The 21,954-nt window shown below is 40.8% G+C and overlaps 2 protein-coding genes across 5 annotated transcripts; both read left to right on the top strand.

The window, feature by feature from the left end:
* Positions 1-407: 407 nt before the first annotated feature.
* LOC141804335 (vang-like protein 2) lies at positions 408-18,586 on the top strand. Of its 2 annotated transcripts, none has more exons than XM_074688705.1 (8): positions 408-527; positions 11,131-11,502; positions 11,710-11,833; positions 12,012-12,619; positions 14,782-14,915; positions 15,022-15,157; positions 15,757-16,000; positions 16,112-18,586. In XM_074688705.1, exons 2-8 carry the CDS (start codon positions 11,432-11,434, stop codon positions 16,370-16,372), a joined length of 1,578 nt encoding a protein of 525 aa, XP_074544806.1. In that variant the 5' UTR covers positions 408-527; positions 11,131-11,431; the 3' UTR covers positions 16,373-18,586. The 2 variants fall into 2 exon arrangements, with proteins under 2 accessions (XP_074544806.1, XP_074544807.1); XM_074688706.1 differs by lacking the exon at positions 408-527 and adding an exon at positions 545-1,118.
* A 282-nt stretch (positions 18,587-18,868) lies between these two features.
* Positions 18,869-21,164, top strand: fcer1gl (Fc receptor, IgE, high affinity I, gamma polypeptide like). Of its 3 annotated transcripts, none has more exons than XM_074689051.1 (5): positions 18,869-18,988; positions 19,196-19,287; positions 19,691-19,729; positions 20,134-20,245; positions 20,393-21,164. In XM_074689051.1, the coding sequence occupies exons 2-5, from the start codon at positions 19,210-19,212 to the stop codon at positions 20,404-20,406; spliced, it is 243 nt and encodes an 80-aa protein (XP_074545152.1). In that variant the 5' UTR covers positions 18,869-18,988; positions 19,196-19,209; the 3' UTR covers positions 20,407-21,164. The 3 variants fall into 3 exon arrangements, with proteins under 3 accessions (XP_074545152.1, XP_074545150.1, XP_074545151.1); XM_074689049.1 differs by having other exon boundaries at positions 18,891-19,048; XM_074689050.1 differs by having other exon boundaries at positions 18,891-19,048; positions 20,134-20,163; positions 20,393-21,159.
* The last annotated feature ends 790 nt before the right edge of the window (positions 21,165-21,954 follow it).

Below are 21,954 nucleotides of genomic sequence, written 5' to 3'. Positions count from 1 at the left end.
TTTTCAGTGCTCATCTAAACAATGCTTTATGGTAATTTGAGATAATCATAACTCCAAGTTTTTGGTTTTCCTTAGAGGACTTTGGAAATCCTGTAGGACTGGATATATTTCTGTCTCTGCTTTGGAAAATGCTCTTAAATGTAAATCCTGGAGACCACAGCTCATAAATGACCTTCAGGGATTGAATACATTTAAAAAATAATAATAAAAAGTGGTTTTGTCTCATTTTTCTCATCAGAAGCTCCATGAACAGAGTCTTTGTTTTATGAGAAAATGGAGCCACTTACTGTCAGACATTATTCCGTCCTGCACTCACACAGAAACATCACAGCAGTGATAAATGAGCCGTGGCTGAACCCACAGACTGCGCGGAGCTGAACCACACCGTTTCTCAGGCCTCGCCCCCCTCCGTGGGGGAGACACGGGGGAGGGGCCAAAGTGGAGCTGGAGGCGGGGCGCACGGTGCTACGGCTGAGTGGAAAGAAAGTGGAAAGTGAGAAAATACCTGAATGGACGATCTGGAATAAGTAAGTAGTATTTTTGTGTGGTAAATGTGTCTAAACAGGGCTGGTTATGATATGCTTGCATGTGCGCCGCGGAGAGAGAAAGAGGAGGTTTTGGGGCGCCGGAGATCTCCGGTTTCCACAAACAATAGTCGCCAGGACGCGATGGTCGCCTTTTTTTGAAACCGCAGGGAAGTTTAGGACCCTCATCGGCCCTATTGTTGTTCTCACCGAGGCCACGTAGCTCTGTGGGTCGATTTTAAACGTGGGAGGAAGGGTTTAGTCTTTGAAAATGTGTCCAGGGGGTGTAAATGATCCAGAGAGTGATGCGCATGGAGGGAATAACGCGTCCAGTTTGAATGTAGGCCGGAGGTTTTTGAATTTTCTCCTTGCTGAAGGGCTGCTGGGAATTTGTCTGCGTTCATTCATTTTCTGTGAAGGCGTCCTGATTGGGGAAGGAAAGGAGGAAGAAAGGGAGCGAGCATTGGGATAATTTGGCATCAGGACGCGAGCAGTGGGGCCTGGGAGTCTCCCATTGTCCTGCCGAACTGCAACACCCTCCTTTTTTATTTTGTAGGTCGCACAACTCTTTTATATCGGCCCTGAATGCGCACAGTAAGTTCACCCTTTGTGTGTTTGTTATATTGTTGAATTATTGATGTAGCTTGACTCCTGATCCGTGTTACCTCATCCAACAGGGTGACGCCAAAATGTGCCCAAATGGCCCTAACGTTGAGGCTCCATTAAATGTTTAAAATCAGAGTGAAACAGTGTGATGTTGCTGCTGTAGCAACAGGCCCCGAAGTCTGAGTGTTTGATCTTCTTTCAGTGTTTAAAAGTTCTTAATTTCTCTCTCAGAAAGAAAGTTATGTGAAGAAAAGCTCAGTATTCAGCTGCAAATTCTCTCCAGGGCCATAAAAAGCACAGAGGAGTAGGCTACTACTAGGATTGTTTAAGTGATAGCAGGGCATATATAGCATAAATTACCAAAAAGACAGAGTAATAGGGTTTTACAGTGTAACAGCAGAGAGAAAAACACTATGTCATAACTGTATACACATTTAAGTTGAGTAAAAGGCAGAAGAAATAAATAAAAAGGACAGAATGAGACATTTTGTGTTATTGGGGAAACTGTTTACATCAGTGTTGTAGATCTGGTATCTGCACTTGTATCTGTTTTCTAACACAGTTGTAAACCATGGTAACAATTAAAGGTTTTGTTTTTTCATTTTCTGAATGAATAACAAAGTTTGAATGTTTGACTAAAGTCCAAAATGTCCATAGGGCCTAAAAGGGACAGCTGGGAAAAGCTCATCCAGCCTAAACACATCTAACATAAACAAGTTTCAGTGATGTATTATGAGAAAAATCTCTGTTTTGGAGAAATTGAGTGAATATGGAGAAAAAGAGATATTCCCACTCTCCTAAAAGCATGATGTCAACAGTTTTCAGACTCTTTAGAAGAAGTAGAATCAGTAAATCTAGTTCATTTTTCAACAAGTCATGCTTTAAAAAGACTACCCAGCTAGCATAAGACACAAAAACTAAGTTGGATGAGGGGAAACAGCTTAAAATGAACAATAAATCACCAAAAAGGACCAGAGTGTTGCACATCAGACATCAGCACTCTGGTTTTTCTTAAGCATTAGCTAACTCTTTAGTCAAACATAAAGCGTGCTCCTCTGCTGCTGAGAGGCATTTCACACAAACTGAGCAAGCTGAAACACTTCACGTGTGAACAGGTTTCTGAGGTCTGTCTTCATCAGACATGGAAAACAAATCAGTTTTCTGACAGTTTGCAGAAAAGATGATAGAGAACAGGTTTGTGTAATCTGGAGAAAATTTGTTGTATGCAGCTACATTGATCAGTATTGAAATAACCTTAAAAAGTGATGCAACAATGTGTACTAAAAAAAGTCTGCATTAGCTCATTTTTACATCCTCCATCCAGTTGGTTGAATGTGACGAAGAAGAGTAAAAATCAAAGCTCCAAAGCAAAGAGCTGGAAATTTGAACTGTGTTGACAACAGCTGTGAAATATTTGGGTGTGTGTAGTGAAGTTGGCCTTAAGTTTGTTTTCTTACAGTGGTTTTTAAACAGTTAAAGTCGCCCCCACACCGTCTAATGGACCCAAGCCCTGAGTCTGAACCACATCTATCTCCTCTCAGCTTCCGGTCTCTTTAATTCTTTGTTTGGATACGAAGACAGGCTGTGTGCAGGGGTCCCTCTGAATCACAGCACTGAGCAGAGGACAGGCCTGTTGATTCAACTGTATCCTGTTGGATTTGTACACAGACACACAGACACACACACCTGCTCCGGTTTGCTGGCCATGTGTGTAGAGGGCTGACAGTAGCAGTTGTCTTGTTTTTTCGCTGGTTTTACTGATGTCGTCGCAGGCAGCAGTGGGTGGTGGTCTTCTCTCTAAATGTGTGTGTGTGGCCCTGTTACAGTGATGAGCCTCGTCCCCTGCTGGACCCTGGGTGTGTGTTTGCGTGTGTGTGTTGCACGCTTATTTTCACAGTTGGTATATCAGGCCTCAAATGGCTGCTGAATGGAACGGGTCACTGCAGAGATGGTGCAGATTGCTTTTTTCACCCTGACAGCTGCCGTCTCAGCGCCAGCAGCTCGAAATGTTCGATGACAGCTTGATTTCTCTCTGCCTCTGGGAAAACAGGGGCTGTAAAATCCTCATCTTAAACTTAATATGACTGGAGCTGCTTTCTTACTTCAGGATTCCTGTTTAACTTTGGTGCTTTAGGTGGCTTTGAGAGAAAGCTTTAAGCTATGACTGAGTGGCATGAACTTGCTGACCTCTTTGGATTTAATTTCTCACTTCTTACGGGCAAATTTAGTTTGTTTACATGGCAAATATTCTGGATACATGAAGGCACCTAAGACATTAGGAGAGCAGTTTTTTTTCTTCTTTTATTTGGTGTTTTTTTTTTTAGATGGAGTGCCTCAAGGAAGCATTCTGGAGCCACTGTAGCTATTTAAAAGACTAAAGTAAAACATAAATGGTGGTTAGTAGTTGTTGATGCGAGTGGTTCAGTCACAGGAAACAGTAGAGTGAGGATGCTGGAATTGAAAATCTAGCTGATTCCCATTCCTTTCATTTTGCAGTATTTCATCTCTTTATCATGCAAAAAAAACCCTTCTCTAAATCAGCAGTCAGGAATACTAGCTTGCCAGCACTGAATTGGTGCAATAAAGATAACGGTACAATTAAACATCAGCCTATGACATCAATGCATGGCACAGTATTTGCAAATGAGCAGAGGCCCGCTAACAGGGCAAAATATCATCCAAAACTAATATCAACTAAAATGATGGTACAACAGATCCCTAATCATGAAAATAGTGTTTATTCTCTAGATTATTTAAGGGTTATGTTTGAGTAAGACATGCACCAATCAATTAGTGCCCATTTCCTTAATTTTGGGGGATCCGTGATCGTCCCATCCATACGTATGAAACTGATCTTATATACCTCAGGGAAGGTCTGACAGCCAGCCATTGTTGCTTTTAGCTCTGAGACCTAAAACTCAGGAAACATAAAGATTTTACTGTTTCACAGGTATTGTTCAATGATTCCCAACAAAATAAGATTGGAACATTAAAGGTATATGCCGTCAGTTATAAAAAGTAAAAAACAAAAATCAGTACCGGCCCAAATCGGTTTTTGGAGGTCAGGCTTTTTAAAGATCAGTTATTGGTGATCGGCCAGAAAATTGTGATCGGTGCACCCCCAGTTTGATTACATAACCATAGGATTGAATCACAAATGTCTTGAAAATGTACACACCTGTAGCTGTAGCAGTCAGTGTCTACCACAATGATGCTTGAAGGCTTTACTACCCAGATGTAAACAAGCAGAGATGACACATTGCATCTTTTATCTCACAGCATGGTTTGGCAGTACTTTGTTGAAGAATATACAGATATATTTGTCTGTAATATGTGTCTGATCAGAGTGTTAAACACTCACACTTGGCCACAAACAGCAAACACGTTTAAAGTAGTTTAACCTCTGTGTCTGTGATCTTCTGTTTTGCTGTGCTGGAAAATTTTGTTTAATTTTGACTTTTTATTTTTACCTTTAGATGTGCTGGTAATTCAGAATTTAATTTCAAAGTCACCAAACACTACCACCCTAAAAACTGGGGTCGTCTCTTCAAAGGTTACTGCAAAAAGAAACTCATTTGACACAACATAGTATAAACCATTAATTGTTGATCTTTTGAAGTATTTTAACAGAATGTTTTTGGTAGGTGTGAACCGCCTTCTGTGCTGTATGCTCTCTTGTATGATTACAGTAATATAGCATTAGCGGCTTAGCTTATACTGAAAACGGTTATCTTCTCCCTGGGGGTAATGATAGATATTATATAGCAGTACACACTCCCTTTGGCCTAAGCAATGAAACCATCAGAGCGTGACATAAGCGGCATGAAGCCCAACATTATAACTATTAAATCTCAGACCACACACCTGCACAGATTACTGAACCAGCCCGTGGTTAGTGTTTAAATTCAGCCAGGAGGGGAGCGAATGAGAGTGGATTTCTTTTATTCAGTACCAGACTTTCACTTTGAGGCAGGGTGGTAAGAAATGTTTGTGTTAGGGGGTAATCCAGAAAAAAAGGAGGAATCACACCAGAGTTGAACAAAGGCTGTCAAGGCACAATAACTGAAAAGGATGAAAAGAAATGAAGCTGTGTGTTATTTTAAAAAACTAGATCAAAAGATGTGAACAGTCAAATATAATCTTTAAGAACGCAGGCCAAACCTCTCATTTGTGTTAGGAAGTATCGCTTAATCGTTTGTGTGTGAATTAAACGGAAACACTGACTGAAGTCCATTAGAAGAGTCCTGTAGACGCTCATTAAGTAGGCCATAGGACACTGGGATGAATAGGAAACCCTATCCATCTCTAAACTGGACCACACCTCTGTAGATCAAGTGTGTAGTCCTATTCTCACTGAAAGAGAGACGGACAGATGGGTTAGGAAAGAGGGCCCGTCTCAAACTGTGTTTGTACACACGTTGGGAATATAAAACCTTCATAAACACGGATAAAGGTTACTAATGAAGAACTGTATAAAGTAAAGTTATTCAGTAATTATGTTTCCTGTATTATATAAGCTGAGGCACAGGGGGGCACATAATCTCTATACGCTCTTACTGATCTAAGTTTACCAATAATACAAGGTCAAGTAAAGACCTTCCTAACATTTTTTCCATTAATATTTACTTCTTTATTTGGAAAGCTATAAAAAGACTAATGTGCAGACTCAGGTTATTACCCAGGATTTTAAGCTTCATTTTTTTTGCATTTCAGTCCAAAAACAACTAAAATGAACTCTTTATCAGAAACTGTAAATTACTTAATATTATGCTTGACTGATGAACCTCAAAAAACTAGAACCTTCTGAAAGTTTATTTTCTTTAGATAACTCTTCAATTGTTAAAGAAAAAAATAGTTCTAACATTTTGAGACACTCTTAAAAGTTTATTTGGTGGTCTTCAGCCCCATGCTAATGTTAATTAGCTGCATGTACTAGCTACATGCATATCTTGATGAGACGTCAGTGGAATTGACCTTCACTTTCAACATTAAAAGAAAGCGACCTGTAATAAGAGCAGCCTGTAAGGTTAACACCCACGTTTTTAAGGTCTCATCATGTGTAACAAAGACTCTCTGTTGAAGGTTTGTGTCATTTTCAACGCCAAACTGAAATCATTGCAGTGACACCTCTGCGGCAGTATCAAGCTATCTTTTAGACTAGAAAAAGCTCCTGCACTAAAATAGGTTTTACTTAAAGCTCTTTGCTAGAATTTTCAGTGAAACTGTTAAAGTCTCACTGAAAATTTAACTGAAAACTTTAGTCACAAATATGATACAGATTTATGGCTGTATAATCCTCCCTTTTTATGCAAGGCTATGATTACAAACCAGTTCTTTCGCTCTGTTGAAGCTTTTGTTTCTTTTGAAAGACTGTTTTATGGAGCCTCTCCTCATCCAGACCACTCTAACCACTTTCCTTGTGTCTTTAGTACCATATGTGTCTCATTATGTGAATTACGGGTCAACCCTAGGTGCTGTGACTTCATGTTGGCATTATGTCACTGAAATGTTTTTAAAAAGTTAGGGTCAGCACTTCAAAATCTAAAAGCCTTTTTTGTTGTGCCGAATCTTGGCTTTTTCCCAGTGAGAAAACCATATTTATACAACACTGTCAGTCATCTAGTGTAATACATACTCCCTCCCTGTGGTTACATCCATTGCAACAATATTATTACATTAGCTGTCAGTCTCATGGTTTTATTGTCTGTAACAGAGTGGCCTCATAACCTTTCATGATCTGTTTGAAAATCCTCATAGGAGCTTTAAATATTTTTAAAACAAGGACTCAGAAAGTAATTTCAGAAACCTCTGAATGTGGTTGAAGGGATGAAACTTTAATCTATTTTCACTGACTTTCCCCAAGACAACATTTAGTTAATGCCACAATGATTGCTCTGCCCAACATGTCTGTAGTTGTATTGTGCAGTGGTTAGTCACTGGCAGTCATTAAACATTTACTCACGCTCCTTTTCAAGTCCTCTTTTTGTCCTTTTCATACCTCTTGGCCTTGGCTGTTGCCCGTCAGGAACGGAAACTAAACTGCTATCATGTTGCTCTGCTTTGTTGTAGTTTATCAAAAGTACAGAGGGAAATGAAGGCCTTGAGGCAAATCTGGACAAATTTAAAGATGATATATATTGGACAGCCTACAAGTAATGGTCAAAAAATGGCTGTTTATAGCATTTAGCTAGTTGTTAGCTAGCAGAATCAGTCACCTCAAGTGAAGGCATTAGCCCACAAAGTAGCTTAAGAAAACAAACATTGTATTCTTGATGTTGAATAGAAAGCTACTGATAAATAATATAAGGCTGCTATTTTGCAGATGTAGCTGTTAAATTTTAAGCTAACATGATCGTAGCTTCAAGTTGATATTCTTGCTATTAGCTGAGAAGCTGCTGTTAGCTAGTATTAGGCTACTATTTGGATGTGGTGAACTCACATGCTATCATAATAATAGCTTAAAAAAATAACCAAGTCGTGTTTTCACTGTAAGCATGGAAGCTAATGTAAAAGGTTTAAAAAATAAAATATGACGGGTTTAGGCTTGGCTAAAGTTAGCTTACATGATCAGTTGAAAGTTTTGGAGTGCTTGTGAATTCTGTTGTCTTAAAGTAAAGGATTTTAACATATTTTCAACAGTGTCTCTGTTGCTAATAGGTCAAATGATGACAGCAACTCACAACCAGGATTAAAGTTAAAGGCTACTTTATGACATTATGTCAAAATACAAATACCGGACCCTGAATGTGATGTGAAATTGTGTTTAACAGACATGAAACTGTTGAAAAATTGAAGTTTTTTTCATTATACTCGTAATAGTAGCAAATGTTTGTCAGTAAATCAGTGCAGTGACAGTAGTAGACTACAGGATTAAGAACGGCTCTTCTGACAGTGTCTGTGATGGAAACTAGACAACTTTGCTGTAATTGTTATTTTTACAGCTCAGCAGGCTCAAGATGGGATAAGGCTCAAGTGATAAATGCAGAGTGTTATTTCTGCAGATGTTTCTCTGTCTGCAGGGACAAGTTTTTACTTAATTAAATGAAACCACTGTTTAGATAAAGTTTATTGTCTGTCTACTTGTGGCTTGCGGCCTTTCTTAAATCTACATTTCCACACAGTACAGCGACTATCTGCTCTCAAGATTCTTCAAAGCTGCAGGAACGGTCTGAGCTTCAATCCTGACTCTCTTTCATGTCCTCTGTCAGTTGATCTCATGCTGTAATATCTAAAACATGTGTTTACTCATGTTGTGTGACATTTAAAGGGCAGATTCCTCTGCTTTGTAGAGATAACATGTGGTGGGCATGAAATAACTTTTCTGCACTTTATATGGAATAAAAGCCCAGCATGACTCTGTACTTAAGATGCTAATTCCTCTGCCAAAACTGGAGATAAAAGCTTGTGATGATGTACGGGGAAAAGACTGTTTTGTGCTTGAGTTTTGTGGTTTGGAAATGGCTTGCTGTTGAGGTTTTGCAGATCTCTGCAGGGAACTAAAAGCCTCTGTAGTCTGTTAAAACTTAGTGGTTTTATTGGTTCTTCCTCCTGAAACTGAATGTCAGTAAAAGACGGTACAATAAAAGAGCACACAAAGAATTTGACGAACTTGGAGGAATCCCACAGACAGATCTGTTGTTGGACAGTATTTGGCTTGAAGGGAAGTGGATTTTTAAGCACAATAGTGGTGCTGGAGCAGAAAAACCACATTAAGTAAAACCAGGACCCTGTGAGACAGCGGTGGCAGCGAACGTCCCTCTACATTCCCCACAAAGGTCCAATCAAAGCCAGCGAGCCTCACCCAGCCTTTATCAATTAACCACCATATGACAGACCAACATCCGTCATGCCAACACTTTTATTTCAGGCATTTTTTTTTCACCAGCGTGGAGAACAGAGTGGCAGAGGGCGGCGTAAGGTCAGGTTACCATGACAACTGTCAACCTCCAACCCCCCCCTCCAGCAGAACACCCTCTTTCATCACCATAGCAGCGGAGAGGCCCTGTTTCCCTGGGGACCGGGGGAGTGAGGGAGGGAATGTGAGACAGCAAGAGGGAGGGAGAGGGCAAACAAGTTTTGTGAAAACACAGTAATCCAATATGGCCGCCATTGTGTCCGAGCTAACCACGGCTGAAGCTGGCCCGCCTGTGAGAGGAGATACAGTCGTGTGATGATTAACCTCAGCCGAGACCTGGAAGACATGATATAAGATGAAGCTAAAGGCTCAGTTCAGAGGGTTAATTTGTGCTTGATCACTTGGATGGTGGATCACAGCGTGCAGATTGAGAGGGCAAGGCTGCATCAGAGTCAGACTCTTACTTTGAAGAGTTATCTTACATCATATGAAGACAATTATACTGCTTGCTGGCCATGTTTGGCTGTCACCTCCCGCCTGAAACCTAGAAGTCTCTAAGGAACTGTTTAGGGTGTTTTTAATGATGACAGTTTGAGGATGTGGTGCAGTTAAATTTCTCATTCTTAAAGTTTTACCGCTTCTCCACACTGGTTTTCTGCTCACCTCTGCTTAGCATAACTCCATATGAATTTTATTGTGTGATGAGGAGTAGCTTGTATTAAAAGAGGCAAAAAAATGTTTACTGGTGCTTCATCTTAATCAACAAACAAGCCAGACCAGTAGCAGGACAGGATCAGCAATAAGAGTATATTTTTGCCCACAGCGGGCGCCAAAGTCAACCATGTGAGTTGCTCTTGGGAGCTTTAAAGGGGACATACCATGCTGATCCGCGATTTAATACTTACATATAAAATAATAAAGTTGAAAACAAGACCTTTCACCCCCTGAATTTTCAAAAAATGAGATATTGTACTTTTTCTGATATCCTAGAACGAGATTTAATGCCTCTGAAAATAGGTCATTGACATTTGGCTTCGAGATTTCGACCTAGTGACGAACTGACGGTAGAGGCGATCTTTAGACTACACTTTCAGCATGATGGATAAAACAGACAGAGAAAAGTGAAGGAGCAGGATAGAGCCCTGTTATAGAAATAGTTTATTGGTGAGGTCTGCCTATATTTCCACGTAAAACTATACATAAACTATACATGTTACAGTACCGGTTTGATTCACCACACTGAAGCGTCCTGAGATGATCTGTGTCGAGGTGGATTTTCTTCCTCCTGAGCTGCAGAACCGTCCGGGTCTGATTCGAGGTCCACTCGAAACGGAGCGTTTCAACGAGATCTTCAGAATGGCTTAAACTGAGGATATTGAGAACGCTATTGTGGGGAAATGAAGGAACTAAATGACTTGTACTGAGGGCAGAAATGCTTTACAGGCATATTAGTCTGGAATAGTGAAAAGGAGAAACAAGCATGATACGTCCCCTCTAAGTTTTGGCTGCAAGTCAGAGGAGGCAAGCAATATTTTAAAGAAATGCAAGATTAATCTGGCATCATGTCTATTATGCACTTACATGATGAGTTTTATGTTTCATGCAGTTGCAGGAAATGACTTTAAGTAGATGAGCTAAAAAATCATCCAGTCTTTGCAGATAACATTGTTATGGAAATACAATGATCTAAATCGGGTTGTAGTTATAGATTAAATCTAGTCAGTTTTAGCACAGAAAACCAGAGCAAGATGATAATTGTTACTCAGCTGTGACTGATAAACTTCTTTTGAAGTTAAATGACATTGAAATTAGATGTTATCTTATTGTCATGTGCATTTAATACCAGGAAGTTAAGAGTTTTTATTTGCTGAAATGTTAACGTGTCACCTTTTGCTTGTTATAGAGAAGTTTTTTCCACATTTCATGCATAAAACTTGTCAGTAAGAACATGAAATAAACAAAAAAAAAAAACATCACACAAAAAAGGAAGAGGCTGAAGCTTAGTTATGGTCAATCCTGTATTTCAACATAGTGTATTGTATATCTAGGATTGTACTTTCATGGGCAGATGTGTTTTTGTGTAACAGTAAGTTTCCAAACTTTTATCATCTTTTAACTCTTGTTCTGTTTTTCCATCTCTTTCAGCTTTCCTCAGGTCCCCCTGCTGTGACTCTCCTACCCACCATCCTCTCCCACCCCTCTTCTCCTCCTCTCTGAAGCCTCCCCCTGCTCTCCTGCCTCCCCTTCTCCTGCTCCCTCCGCATCGGCCTCCAAGATAGATTCCCTCAGGAGTAAGGTTGACCTGCTCAAGCTGCCCCTGGCCCTCTCCACCAAGTCCATCTCTGAGCGCAAGAGCCAGCTGGGAGGAGTCTGCGAGCAACGCGGCACGGCGGGTGGAGGAGGAGGAGGCGGGGCTCGCAAAGCCCGCTCACCGCCGACCCGAGACATGGACAACGAGTCGCAGTACTCGGGCTACTCATACAAGTCGTCCCACTCCAGAAGCTCCCGCAAACACAGGTGGGTAAAACACAGAGATGCAGTTTCAACATCTCATCTCTTTGTTGCATGAAATTTTGACAACAACCACTCAAAATATTCACCTTCTTTAGTGCATCTATCGTTTTATTTTGATTGGTAGAGATGCAGATTGTTGTTAGAGAAGCTGGTGTAACACATGCTAAAGAAAGCGCTCCATCTTAATGTGGCCACGTTTTTGTCCTGCAGGGATCGAAGGGATCGTCACCGCTCAAAGAGCCGAGACAGCAGCAGCCGAGGAGACAAATCAGTCACAATCCAGACTCCTGGAGAGCCGCTGCTGGATGCAGAGTCCACCCGTGGAGATGACAGGGTCAGTCCCTCTGGTTTCTATTCACACCATTCTCCCTGAGCTGAAGTTTTTACTGATTTCAGATCGTTTGTAGAACAGTAACTCTGAAATGCCATCTCAAGTTAATCACTCTGTTTGTATTGTCAGTAAAATGCCTTAAACACCCATCACTCTGTACTTCCCTCTCTTCTTCTGACAGGATGATAACTGGGGCGAGACCACCACCGTCGTCACCGGCACCTCAGAACACAGTATCTCCAATGAGGACCTGACCCGCGTCACCAAAGACTTGGAGGAGTCCACGCCTCTTGAGTGCAAACGTTTCATTGGCCCAGCTCTTGGAGGCTGCCTGAGCTTCTTCGCTCTGGTCACTCCGCTGGCCTTCCTCATCCTCCCTCAGGTCCTGTGGCGTGACGCCCTCGAGCCCTGCGGCACGCCCTGTGAAGGCCTGTACGTCTCTCTGGCCTTCAAGCTCCTGGTCCTGCTCATCTCCTCATGGGCCCTGTTCCTCCGCCCGCCTCGAGCTACGCTCCCCCGTTTCTTTGTGTTTCGCTGCCTGCTGATGGTGCTGGTGTTCCTGTTTGTGGCGTCGTATTGGTTGTTCTACGGCGTGCGGGTGCTGGAGCCCAGAGAGAGGGACTATAGGGGGATCGTGGAGTATGCAGCTTCGTTGGTGGATGCCTTGCTCTTCATACAGTACCTGGCTCTGGTGTTGCTGGAGGTGCGACACCTGCAGCCGGCCTTTTGTCTCAAGGTGGTCCGGAGCACAGATGGAGCCAGCAAGTTCTACAATGTTGGACACCTCAGGTTGGTGAAGCTGACCTGAAGTTATTTATACCTGTCCTAGTTTAAGGTTTAACATTGAGATTAGAATTTAATGTTAAAATTTGATGAAGAATGATCTGCATTTGGCTGAAGGCTGTATCAAACACCTGATTGTCAGTCTTTCCAAGAAGCATTGTTCAAACCAAGAAATAATCGACTAAACACAAATTACCTTATATTTTGTGCTAGGTTTAGTTCTACAAAATTCAAGTTTACAACCAGCCTTCAACCCATCACTCCCTTCAGAAAACTGTGCGGGAAGGGGGTCAACTTAAATCCTTGTTTACTTGGATGTTGAAGCTGAGGAATGAGGACAGTATGACACAGGCATTCATGAAGGACAGATTGAAAAATGGCTGCTTCAGTTGTGTAGTGAGACAGATCTTCTGTGTATAATGGTGCAGCCCAAACTGTTTGCAGGGGGTGCTTCATTTAGATTCACTGCCTGCTCAGACTGATGGTTCCCAGAACCAAAACGTCAAAAAGAGTCTTTTCTTCTTTAGTGTCTCAAGCAGACTCTCAGTTTGTGCCTTTTAGCCCATCCACTCATCTTGAGAAATACTGAGTTCAATGCTCAGAGGATCAGCTTTTACTCCTGAAATCAACAGTTGAGTGGAGTGATGGATAAGAATAAAGAGTCTTCTTAACAGACTTAACCATGAAGTCTCAGATCCAAACATTATCTTGCAAACTGTGTCATGGTATTCATGTTTTAGTGAGACTGAAACCAGTGTATCTTTTATTCGTTATCTATTTTTAATTTAGCACATCAACACTCATTATTAGTACAATAAAAAAACACACAAATAAAACATTTTTTATCTGAATGATACTCTGTGAGAAAGTGATGCCATTGAACATTATTGGGCGATAACACATGACGGTCACTCTACATAGTAGCTTTAACAGGGTGTCTGCGGGGTCTTAAAAAGTATTACAAGTTGATTAATCAGTTGTGGGAAAATTAAGGCCCTTAAAAAGTATTAAAAAGTCTTAATCCTAATGTTATGAGTTATTAAATTTTATTGGTATTCAAGCTTTGACTACAAAAGTATCCATAAATGTTTATTTTCCTCCTTGTGACTGTTACAAACTAACCTGACACGCCAGACAGACAGCTCCATATATCCTCCACGGAAATAGTCCATCTGGTTCGAAAATGTTTTCAGGGTCTGAACCTTCAAAAATAACCACACCTGGTGATTGGATGATCATTCAGCTTGTCACACTCATCACAGACCAGCGTGAGGATCTAGAAAAAGCTTAAGCATCTCAAAATATTTCACTCTAGATCATAAGAGTTTCTCAAGCCTCCTGAGAAAATTTCTCAAACTTTTGAGGACCTGGGATCTTGGATTCTTATGATTTAGAGAAAGCTTCCCCTGATCTCAGTTGTTTTGGAGCAAATTTTGTTTGTTAAATCTCCTTTTTTTCTGGATACTACGCGATGAGATAAGGTATTTACCAATACAGTTACGTAGCGCTGTTGTTTGAAATGTGAGAACAAGCAAAGTTGTAATTTTGTGAGGCGCGGGCTATATGTAGCGCTAACAGCCCAACATATCCGTAGGCTAATGTGACAACAAACTCAGTTTGTTCAGTAGTTTAGTAGCCATCCGTATGTAACGCTGATAGAAAGCAAATAACACAACCTTAAGCACATGTCCTAAATTCTGACAATGAAGAAATAAATTCTTTTTTTTTTCTGCAAGTTGGCCTTGAATAACTGCTGTTACTTTTTATGGGAATGGGAATGTCAGTTAACCTGCCTTTAGTTTCATTTATTCTTTCATTTATTCTTTCAAGCTTTATTCCTTGTCAGCTCACCTAATTTATGTTAAAATGCAAACTACAACTGTCAAAGATCGTCTGCTAACAACAGCTTTAAGTCACAATAAGGTCTTAAGACTTTTTGAAAGGTTTTTGAAAAGGTGTTGAATTTAACCTCAGGATTTCAGCATATACCCTGTGAAAGCTAGCATTGGAGCTGATATGAACAACTTCTGTGTCTGTATGAAGAGCTGAGAGTTGTGACAAAGATTTTATGATAAATGTAATGTTTGCTTCAACTGAAGTTGTTATAACATGCCCGATTCTACACATGTACTTATTGTGATGGTGATGATTGACGCTCTGTGTTGCAGCATCCAGCGAGCAGCCGTCTGGGTGTTGGACCGTTATTACAGCGACTTCCCCGTCTACAACCCGGCCCTGCTCAACCTGCCCAAGTCCATCCTGTCCAAGAAGATGACGGGCTTCAAAGTTTACTCTCTGGACGGTAAACACAGCTAGTCACAGCTCTAACGCATGTTTTCTAATCCATTACTTTATCTTATTTTCTTCAGTGCTCATTTTTTAATGTTTCTCCATTTGTTGTCTCATAGAAAACACAACAAATAACTCCACAGGACAGTCTCGGGCCATGATAGCAGCCGCTGCCCGGAGGAGAGACAACTCCCACAACGAGTTCTACTACGAGGAGGCCGAGATGGACCGCAGGGTCCGCAAACGCAAAGCCAGGTCAGAGATCCACCTCCTCCTTACAAATACCTGATTTTATTTCATTACAGAGGTTTCATTGTGAGGTGTGATAGTGAATGGAGCCAATATATAAATCAGTGCAGAAAATGCACAGAGTGAGAAACTTCCAGACAACAAGAAGTCGTTGTCTGAGCACAAAGAGGAGTTTTTACTGTTGGTTTAGTCATGGGAAGCTGTGGCTTAAGTGGTGTTTGTAGGTTGAACACTCATCATGAGGTGATTTTATGCACAAGTAGGGTTTCAAATTTAGAGCAGACAGGGTTTATGTCTTACTGACAGCACAATGAACTCTCACATAAAACAATATGCAGTTAAATTAGAAACATGGTGTGTGGTTTAGCTCAGTGACCTTTTGACCTCTAGTCTCTCATCTTGCATCAAATATCATTCACGTGTCACCACCTGGCTCAGAATGATAAAGAAGGGAGTGACACATGAAAAAAGTAATAAAAACAGTTTAATAAAGGATAAATGAAATGTAAAATATATGTATGTACTACAAATGCAACATGATTCAGATCCTGTGATGGGTGAAGTTTCTGTTCAGCCTCCATAACGGTTGTTTTTCTGACCTCCAGGTTGGTCGTGGCGGTGGAAGAGGCCTTCACACACATCAAGCGTCTTAACGAAGAAGAGGTCGCCTCGTCCCCTAAACACCCGAGGGAGGTGATGGACCCTCGGGAGGCAGCTCAGGCTATCTTTGCCCCGATGGCCCGTGCCATGCAGAAATATCTGAGGACCACTAGACAACAGGCCTTCCACAGCATGGAGAGCATCCTCACACACCTGCAGTTCTGCATCACACACAACATGACGCCCAAGGTGAGGAGATCAGAGAAACCTGGACCAGAGCTGTAGCTGCTTGTATAAGCCAAACACAGCAGTAAAGAGTCTTTAATTTACATGTTTCCTAACGATTTACCTTCCTCTCAGGCTTTCCTGGAGCGGTACCTCACCCCTGGCCCGACCATGCAGTACCAGCAGCAGAACGGCAGAGGGCGCCAGTGGACTCTCGTGAGCGAGGAGCCAGTGACATCGTCCCTGCGTCAGGGTCTTGTCTTCTCCATGAGGCGCCTCGACTTCTCCCTGTTGGTCACGGTGACGCCGCTGCCCTTCCTGCGGCTCGGAGAGGAATTCATTGACCCAAAGAGCCACAAGTTTGTCATGAGGCTGCAGTCAGAGACCTCGGTGTAAAAAAAGGTGTCTGCTTATCTTTCCCACACTGCCCACTCTTTGTGCTCGCTCTGGCTGGATCTCATAAGTGTGGCAGGACATGTAGAGACCACACGGTTCTCTGAAACTCACTAATTCTGTCTGTGACACAAAAACAGTCAAAGGGGATGTGAGTCCTCCTTCACAGACGCTCTGTTATCAAACTGTGATCAGCTCTACGATTGTCCAAACCTGGATTCAACAGATGCCTTCACTTTTTGTCCTGTCTTTACAACACAATGTCAGAAAGAAAAACACTTTTCTGAAGAGGATCTTTTGTCTTTTTGCTGAAACCACTGGACTTTTTAACTGTGCTGACTCGCAACACAAACACCAGAGGAGGGGGATTGCATCACATGTGTCACTTCCTCTTTCTCATGTCTTAAAACAGACCTGATCAGACTGCGATACTGATGTGTACCACTGCCGCTCAGTTCCATGTTAGCGTGATGTTATTTCAGGTGTTAAGGGTGATTTTATCTCAAAGGTGTGACTTTTTTTTCCACTTACAGAATGTAGCATAAAGTGCTTTGAATCAACACGTGGCTTTTCTGCAGCCTGAAGGCCAGAAAATATGTTTTATCTCACTGTAGAGAAAAGTGGAAGATCAGTCCCTGAGTTACTCCAGCCTTTTCATGATTTTGAGAATATGCAGCTTTTCTTGTATCCTGCACTGGTTTTACTTATGATGGACCATTTTTCCAAGACTTAACAAAGACTTCATTTGCACCTGGTGTTTGAGCATAAACCTGATGCTCTTCTGAAATGCTCCCACAGTCAACAAACCCCCACGACAAGACCACAAACCAGCTGTTGGTCAGCTTGTTTCTCAGTTCTTTAACTTTTACTGAAGATCTTTTAAGTAGACACTTCTTCCTTTAAACAGCCTGACATGTTTGTCTTCACACCACTTTAAAAAAGTGCAAATAACCGTAAAAGGAACATTTTTTGACTGTATGTGCCTTCATACGTGAGCCTGTTCTGAGATGTGACGCACAGTGCTGGTGTATTTACAGCATACACACACAGAAAGACCTGGTTGGTGGGACTAACATCACTTTCTTTCCACTATCCAAATGAGTGTTGATGACCCCTCAGGTCAGTGAAGTCCTCAGCAAAACTAATTGTGTCAGTTTGAAGAGGAAACTTGTGGTTTTGGAAAGTTCAGACTCTTGTGTCAGTGTTTCCTCCTCTACTTGAGTAATTTGGTACAAAGCCCCACTTTAGTCAACAGCGCTGCCAATCAATCAGTCATGTTTTTAAATTTAAGAACTAATTCAAACTTCTTGGAAAAATGAACATTTGGTTATAAATCAAAATGATAAAAACTGATTTTAATGTCTGATATGTAGATATTTAAGTTTTGAGTCACAAAGTACAAATCATTAACATAAAAATGGTTGGGAAAAAAAGAAAGTGTGAAGTCTCTAAAAGTCTCAGCTTTAAAAGGGTAAGCATTTTGGTCAAAAATGATTTATAAAAAAAGGCAAGTCAAGGAGAAAGTGTTTTAATCCCAGGCCTGTGATCAGGTGTTGCTCCAGGTTCAGGTCTCATTAGCACCAGGTGTAAATGGGGTCATGATCTTTTCCAGGTTTTTTTGCAACAACTCTTTCACACAAAATCCGTCAAACTCTCTTCTGACTTCTCTGATTGTGTTTGATTTTCTAACAAAGCTATCCCAAACCAGACGTGTGATTGTACCTCCTCTCTGCAGCTCCTCTGCAGCAGTAGCGTCTCACCGCCTCGCCTTGTGCCCTCGACAGTGACCTCGCTGCCTCCATCCAAACACAGCCTTACTTCACACACGAGAAGGAGCTGACTTCTCTCTAAACCAGGTCCTAAAACTGTACCGCTGACACTCGCCTGACGTTGAGGCTTGAGCCCCTCACAACCTGACTCACTGTTTGATTCTCTCATTAAATCCCTTTACATTTTTAGAAAGATCCAAACACACGACCTGATGTGTTTGACGTTTCATTTGAACACATGAAAGAAGTTTTTTTAAAAACTGCATGTTAGAGTTATTTCAGGCTCACAGACTTTTTGTAATAACTTGTTTTCTATCATTTTGAAGGTGCCTAAGTTATGACGATGCAATTTTTCTAAATGTTTTTACTTTTGAGAACTACGTGGCTTGTAAAAAAATTGTAGATTTGTCATGTATTTTTTCTGCTTTTGGTAACTGTAGCTTGTATAGTGTGTTAGGCATTTTTGCATTATTAAACCATTTATTCCTAACATGACTCTTGTGTTTTGGTTCCTTTTCTGGAGCGTGGGAAGATTTTATTGAGGTGTTCTCTCTGTAAAAAAATCTCCAAACAGTTTTAAGTTTCTGTTTCTCATCAGTTTTGTGTCACTAGATCTAAGCAGATGAGGTAAAGATTTGAAGAAGTGTTTCAGAGGAACTTCAGAGAAAGAAGATGGCATTGTGGGGAGGAGTGTGGTTTCACAGCTTCAAAAAAAACGGACAGAGAGCCCCGGACTTCCTGTTCACTGCTCGATCACTGAGCTCATCGCTCAGAGCTGTTTGAAGATCTCTGACTGGAGCAACAACAAAGGCAGACCACCCTTCATCTTGTCTTCTCTGCAGCCGACTCGGTAAGATGGTGCGGGCGCCGCTCATCGCAGCCTTTCTGATGATCAACCTCACCTGCACCGGTGAGGAAAGGAAAATGTTACTTTGAGCTTTGTTTTCAAAGATGTAACTTAGAAATCTGTAGCGCTTTAAGTTAAACCGTGTCAAGATAAACCACAACAGCACGTCTGAGGTGATGAAGTCTGAGTTTATGCGTTTTCTGTGTTCAGAGGCCGCTGAAGACATGACCTACTGTTACATCTTGGATGGGATTCTCATCCTGTACGGGATCATCCTGACAGTTTTGTACTGCCGGCTGAGGGTGAGACCAACAGGAACAACACACATTACAAAGACTGAGTGTCTGAAAACCAGAGGGAAATGTTCCTAACTGCTTAATTGATTTTTTTAGACCTAAAATGCCAACACATACACTGTTATTTGTAATATTCTAAAACTTAAGTTTAAATTTGTGTTAAGTTTTATGAAAAAGTCTAAAAAATTCTGCCATGTACTGTAACGTACTGAAAATGTTGTCAAAACTTCTCTAGACAAAGGATTTAAGTCACATTTTTGCTGATTCAAGAAGCAATATCTTCTTATCTGGTCGACATTTCCGTTTTCCTTTCTGCTAAAACACACACTGTCTCAGTTAATTGATGAAATTGTCATAAATATCCTGCAATCCCTTCAGTCATGTAAGCTTTTTGCTTCTGTTTTCACAGATGTGTACCTTCCAAAAAGCTCCTGCCAGTAACCCTGAGGTAAAATAAAGCTTTTTATTCATTTATTACTGAGAGCTTAAACCAAAAAGGACTTATTGTGATCAGCTAGACGACAGTTTTTGCTTCATTTTGTGGCTCTTTACCCCTAAAAGCACCGCTCCTGTCTTAAAACAACTCAGTCTGTTGTTTCCTGTAAGCCTGAGCTGACCACCAACCTACATTATTTGTCTTCACTCAGAGTTTCCACCAGAGTTGACACCAAATGTGTCAGGTCTTACTTCCTGTTAATGTTACACGCATGCAAAAGGAAATTAAAAAAAAAAGCACAACACCGCAATAATGTTTAACACTTATTCAACTTTAGAGAAGAGATATCCCGGTACGCTCTTATTAATAAATGTTTTTCAGTTTAATAATCCCTTTAAATGTTTTCCATCCCACAGAAGAAGCCGGCAGAGGGAGGCGTCTATGCGGTGAGACTTGTCTTTCTAAAGCTTAAACAGACTTTTAAGAAGGCTCATGTTGGGAAAGTGACAGCTTACCACACAGCAGCTGGTAAAGCAGTTTTTTAATTCACCTTCCCAGTGTTTGATCGCACTGGAGGTCACAAGAGCAGAAAGATCTCGCTCAATCATTTCATAGAAATGGATGTTTTGCTCTTCATAAAAGTTATTTTTCATTCTGTGTGTGTGTGTCCTGCAGGGTCTGACCACTAAGAGCAGTGATGTCTACGAGACCATCAGGACAGACAAAAAGCCGATCGTGTGATCACAGAATCTGTCGTCTCTAAGCTTTCTGTAAATAGTTTGTGTTGGTTCACAAAAAGTATCTTACACAATTTTCCATCTGTGTTTGTAAAAAGAAGTCTGCTTTTATTTAATTTATGTATCATGCTTTGCTGAAATCTTTGAACTGATACTATAACATCAAATACTCTGTGCGTGTGTGTGTGTGTGTGTGTGTGTGTGTGCATGTCACCCTGTTTCACAACTCCTTTTAAGCAAGTTTCCAAAAAACAGAAGTCTAATTTTGTCCTGAGGCTTTGTTCATGTGATCCTTGTTTCGATAAGAAGAAGTGCTCGTTCTTTAAATAAAACATTTATTCTAACTCATCAAAGTAAGGGTGTAGCATTCTGTGCTTTTTATTTTTATTATTATGCTGTGTACCATATCATAAAACATGAAAAATGTAAACATATCTCAAGGTTTCATCTTTCCTATGACCACAATCTCACAGATCTTTTTACCGGAAGTTTCCTCTGAGTTCTATTTTAGTTATCTCAAGAAATGAATCAACCAAACTTTGTGTGTGGATGTATTTTAATTAGTTAGCGTTCAGTGCTGTGAACACATGAGCCTGAGCTTTTTGTTGCAAAATCTGGATTTTTTTTTTCTTAAACAATATAAACAAAGACAAGCTTTTTAAAGATATTGTGTTTGTACATTGTTTAAAAATGTAGGCAGTTTGTGCTATTAAAGTGTTAAAACATCAGATTAATGTTTGATGTCATTTTTCAAATAATTTCCGAGCTGCAATTTATCTCCCAGCAAATTTATAAGCAATGAACAATCAGTAGGAACATTTTTAAGTCAGATGTCCAAGTGTAGGAAACATTAAGAGCATTTTCGAGTCCTTTTTTAAGCTTTCAGGCAATAACTTTAGATTTACATCAGTCTGTAAAGTTTTTTTCTTAGAATTTAATGGGAAATTTATCAACTCTAGCACCAGAGGGCAACCTCACACTTTGACTGTAAAATCCTTATTTCCTCTTGATGCGACAGCTGATCCTCACCCAGAACCTCACCCTCTTATTGACACAGAAACATGACTGGAAATGTCTTCAAAACACATTAATACCCGCCTGTGCTCTCCAAGTGTGATCTGTTTCCCCTGAGGCTGCTCTGAACGACACCAGGAACACTCACTCTGCTGTCTGTTGCAACACAACAACTGAAAGTTATGAAACAGGACAAGGTGAGATAAGCATTCATGAGAAAGTTGGACACTATATAAATACATTATTGTGGCGTTATCACTGATCCCTAAACAGCAGCCTGCTTTTTTTTTTTCTTGCAATGAGTTAAAACATGTGTGGATAAATCTAGAGTCATTTCTCTGATACAGCCACTATTTTCACACACCGAGCACAAGTAACTTTGTTTCCTCCATGAACAGGGTGCCCTTTAAGACTTTATTCAATGATTTTTCACTAAAAAAAAAAAGGTTGTTAATGAAATATCTCCACTAGATGGCGTTACAGCAG

The sequence above is a fragment of the Halichoeres trimaculatus genome, unplaced genomic scaffold (genome assembly GCF_033239565.1).
Source record: "Halichoeres trimaculatus isolate MK-OKI-2021-1 unplaced genomic scaffold, fHalTri1.1 fHalTri1_scaffold_15, whole genome shotgun sequence".
Taxonomy (NCBI): Eukaryota; Metazoa; Chordata; class Actinopteri; order Labriformes; family Labridae; genus Halichoeres; species Halichoeres trimaculatus.
The sequence above is the reverse complement of the archived record's forward strand: the minus strand, read 5'-3'. Positions and strand labels throughout refer to the sequence as shown.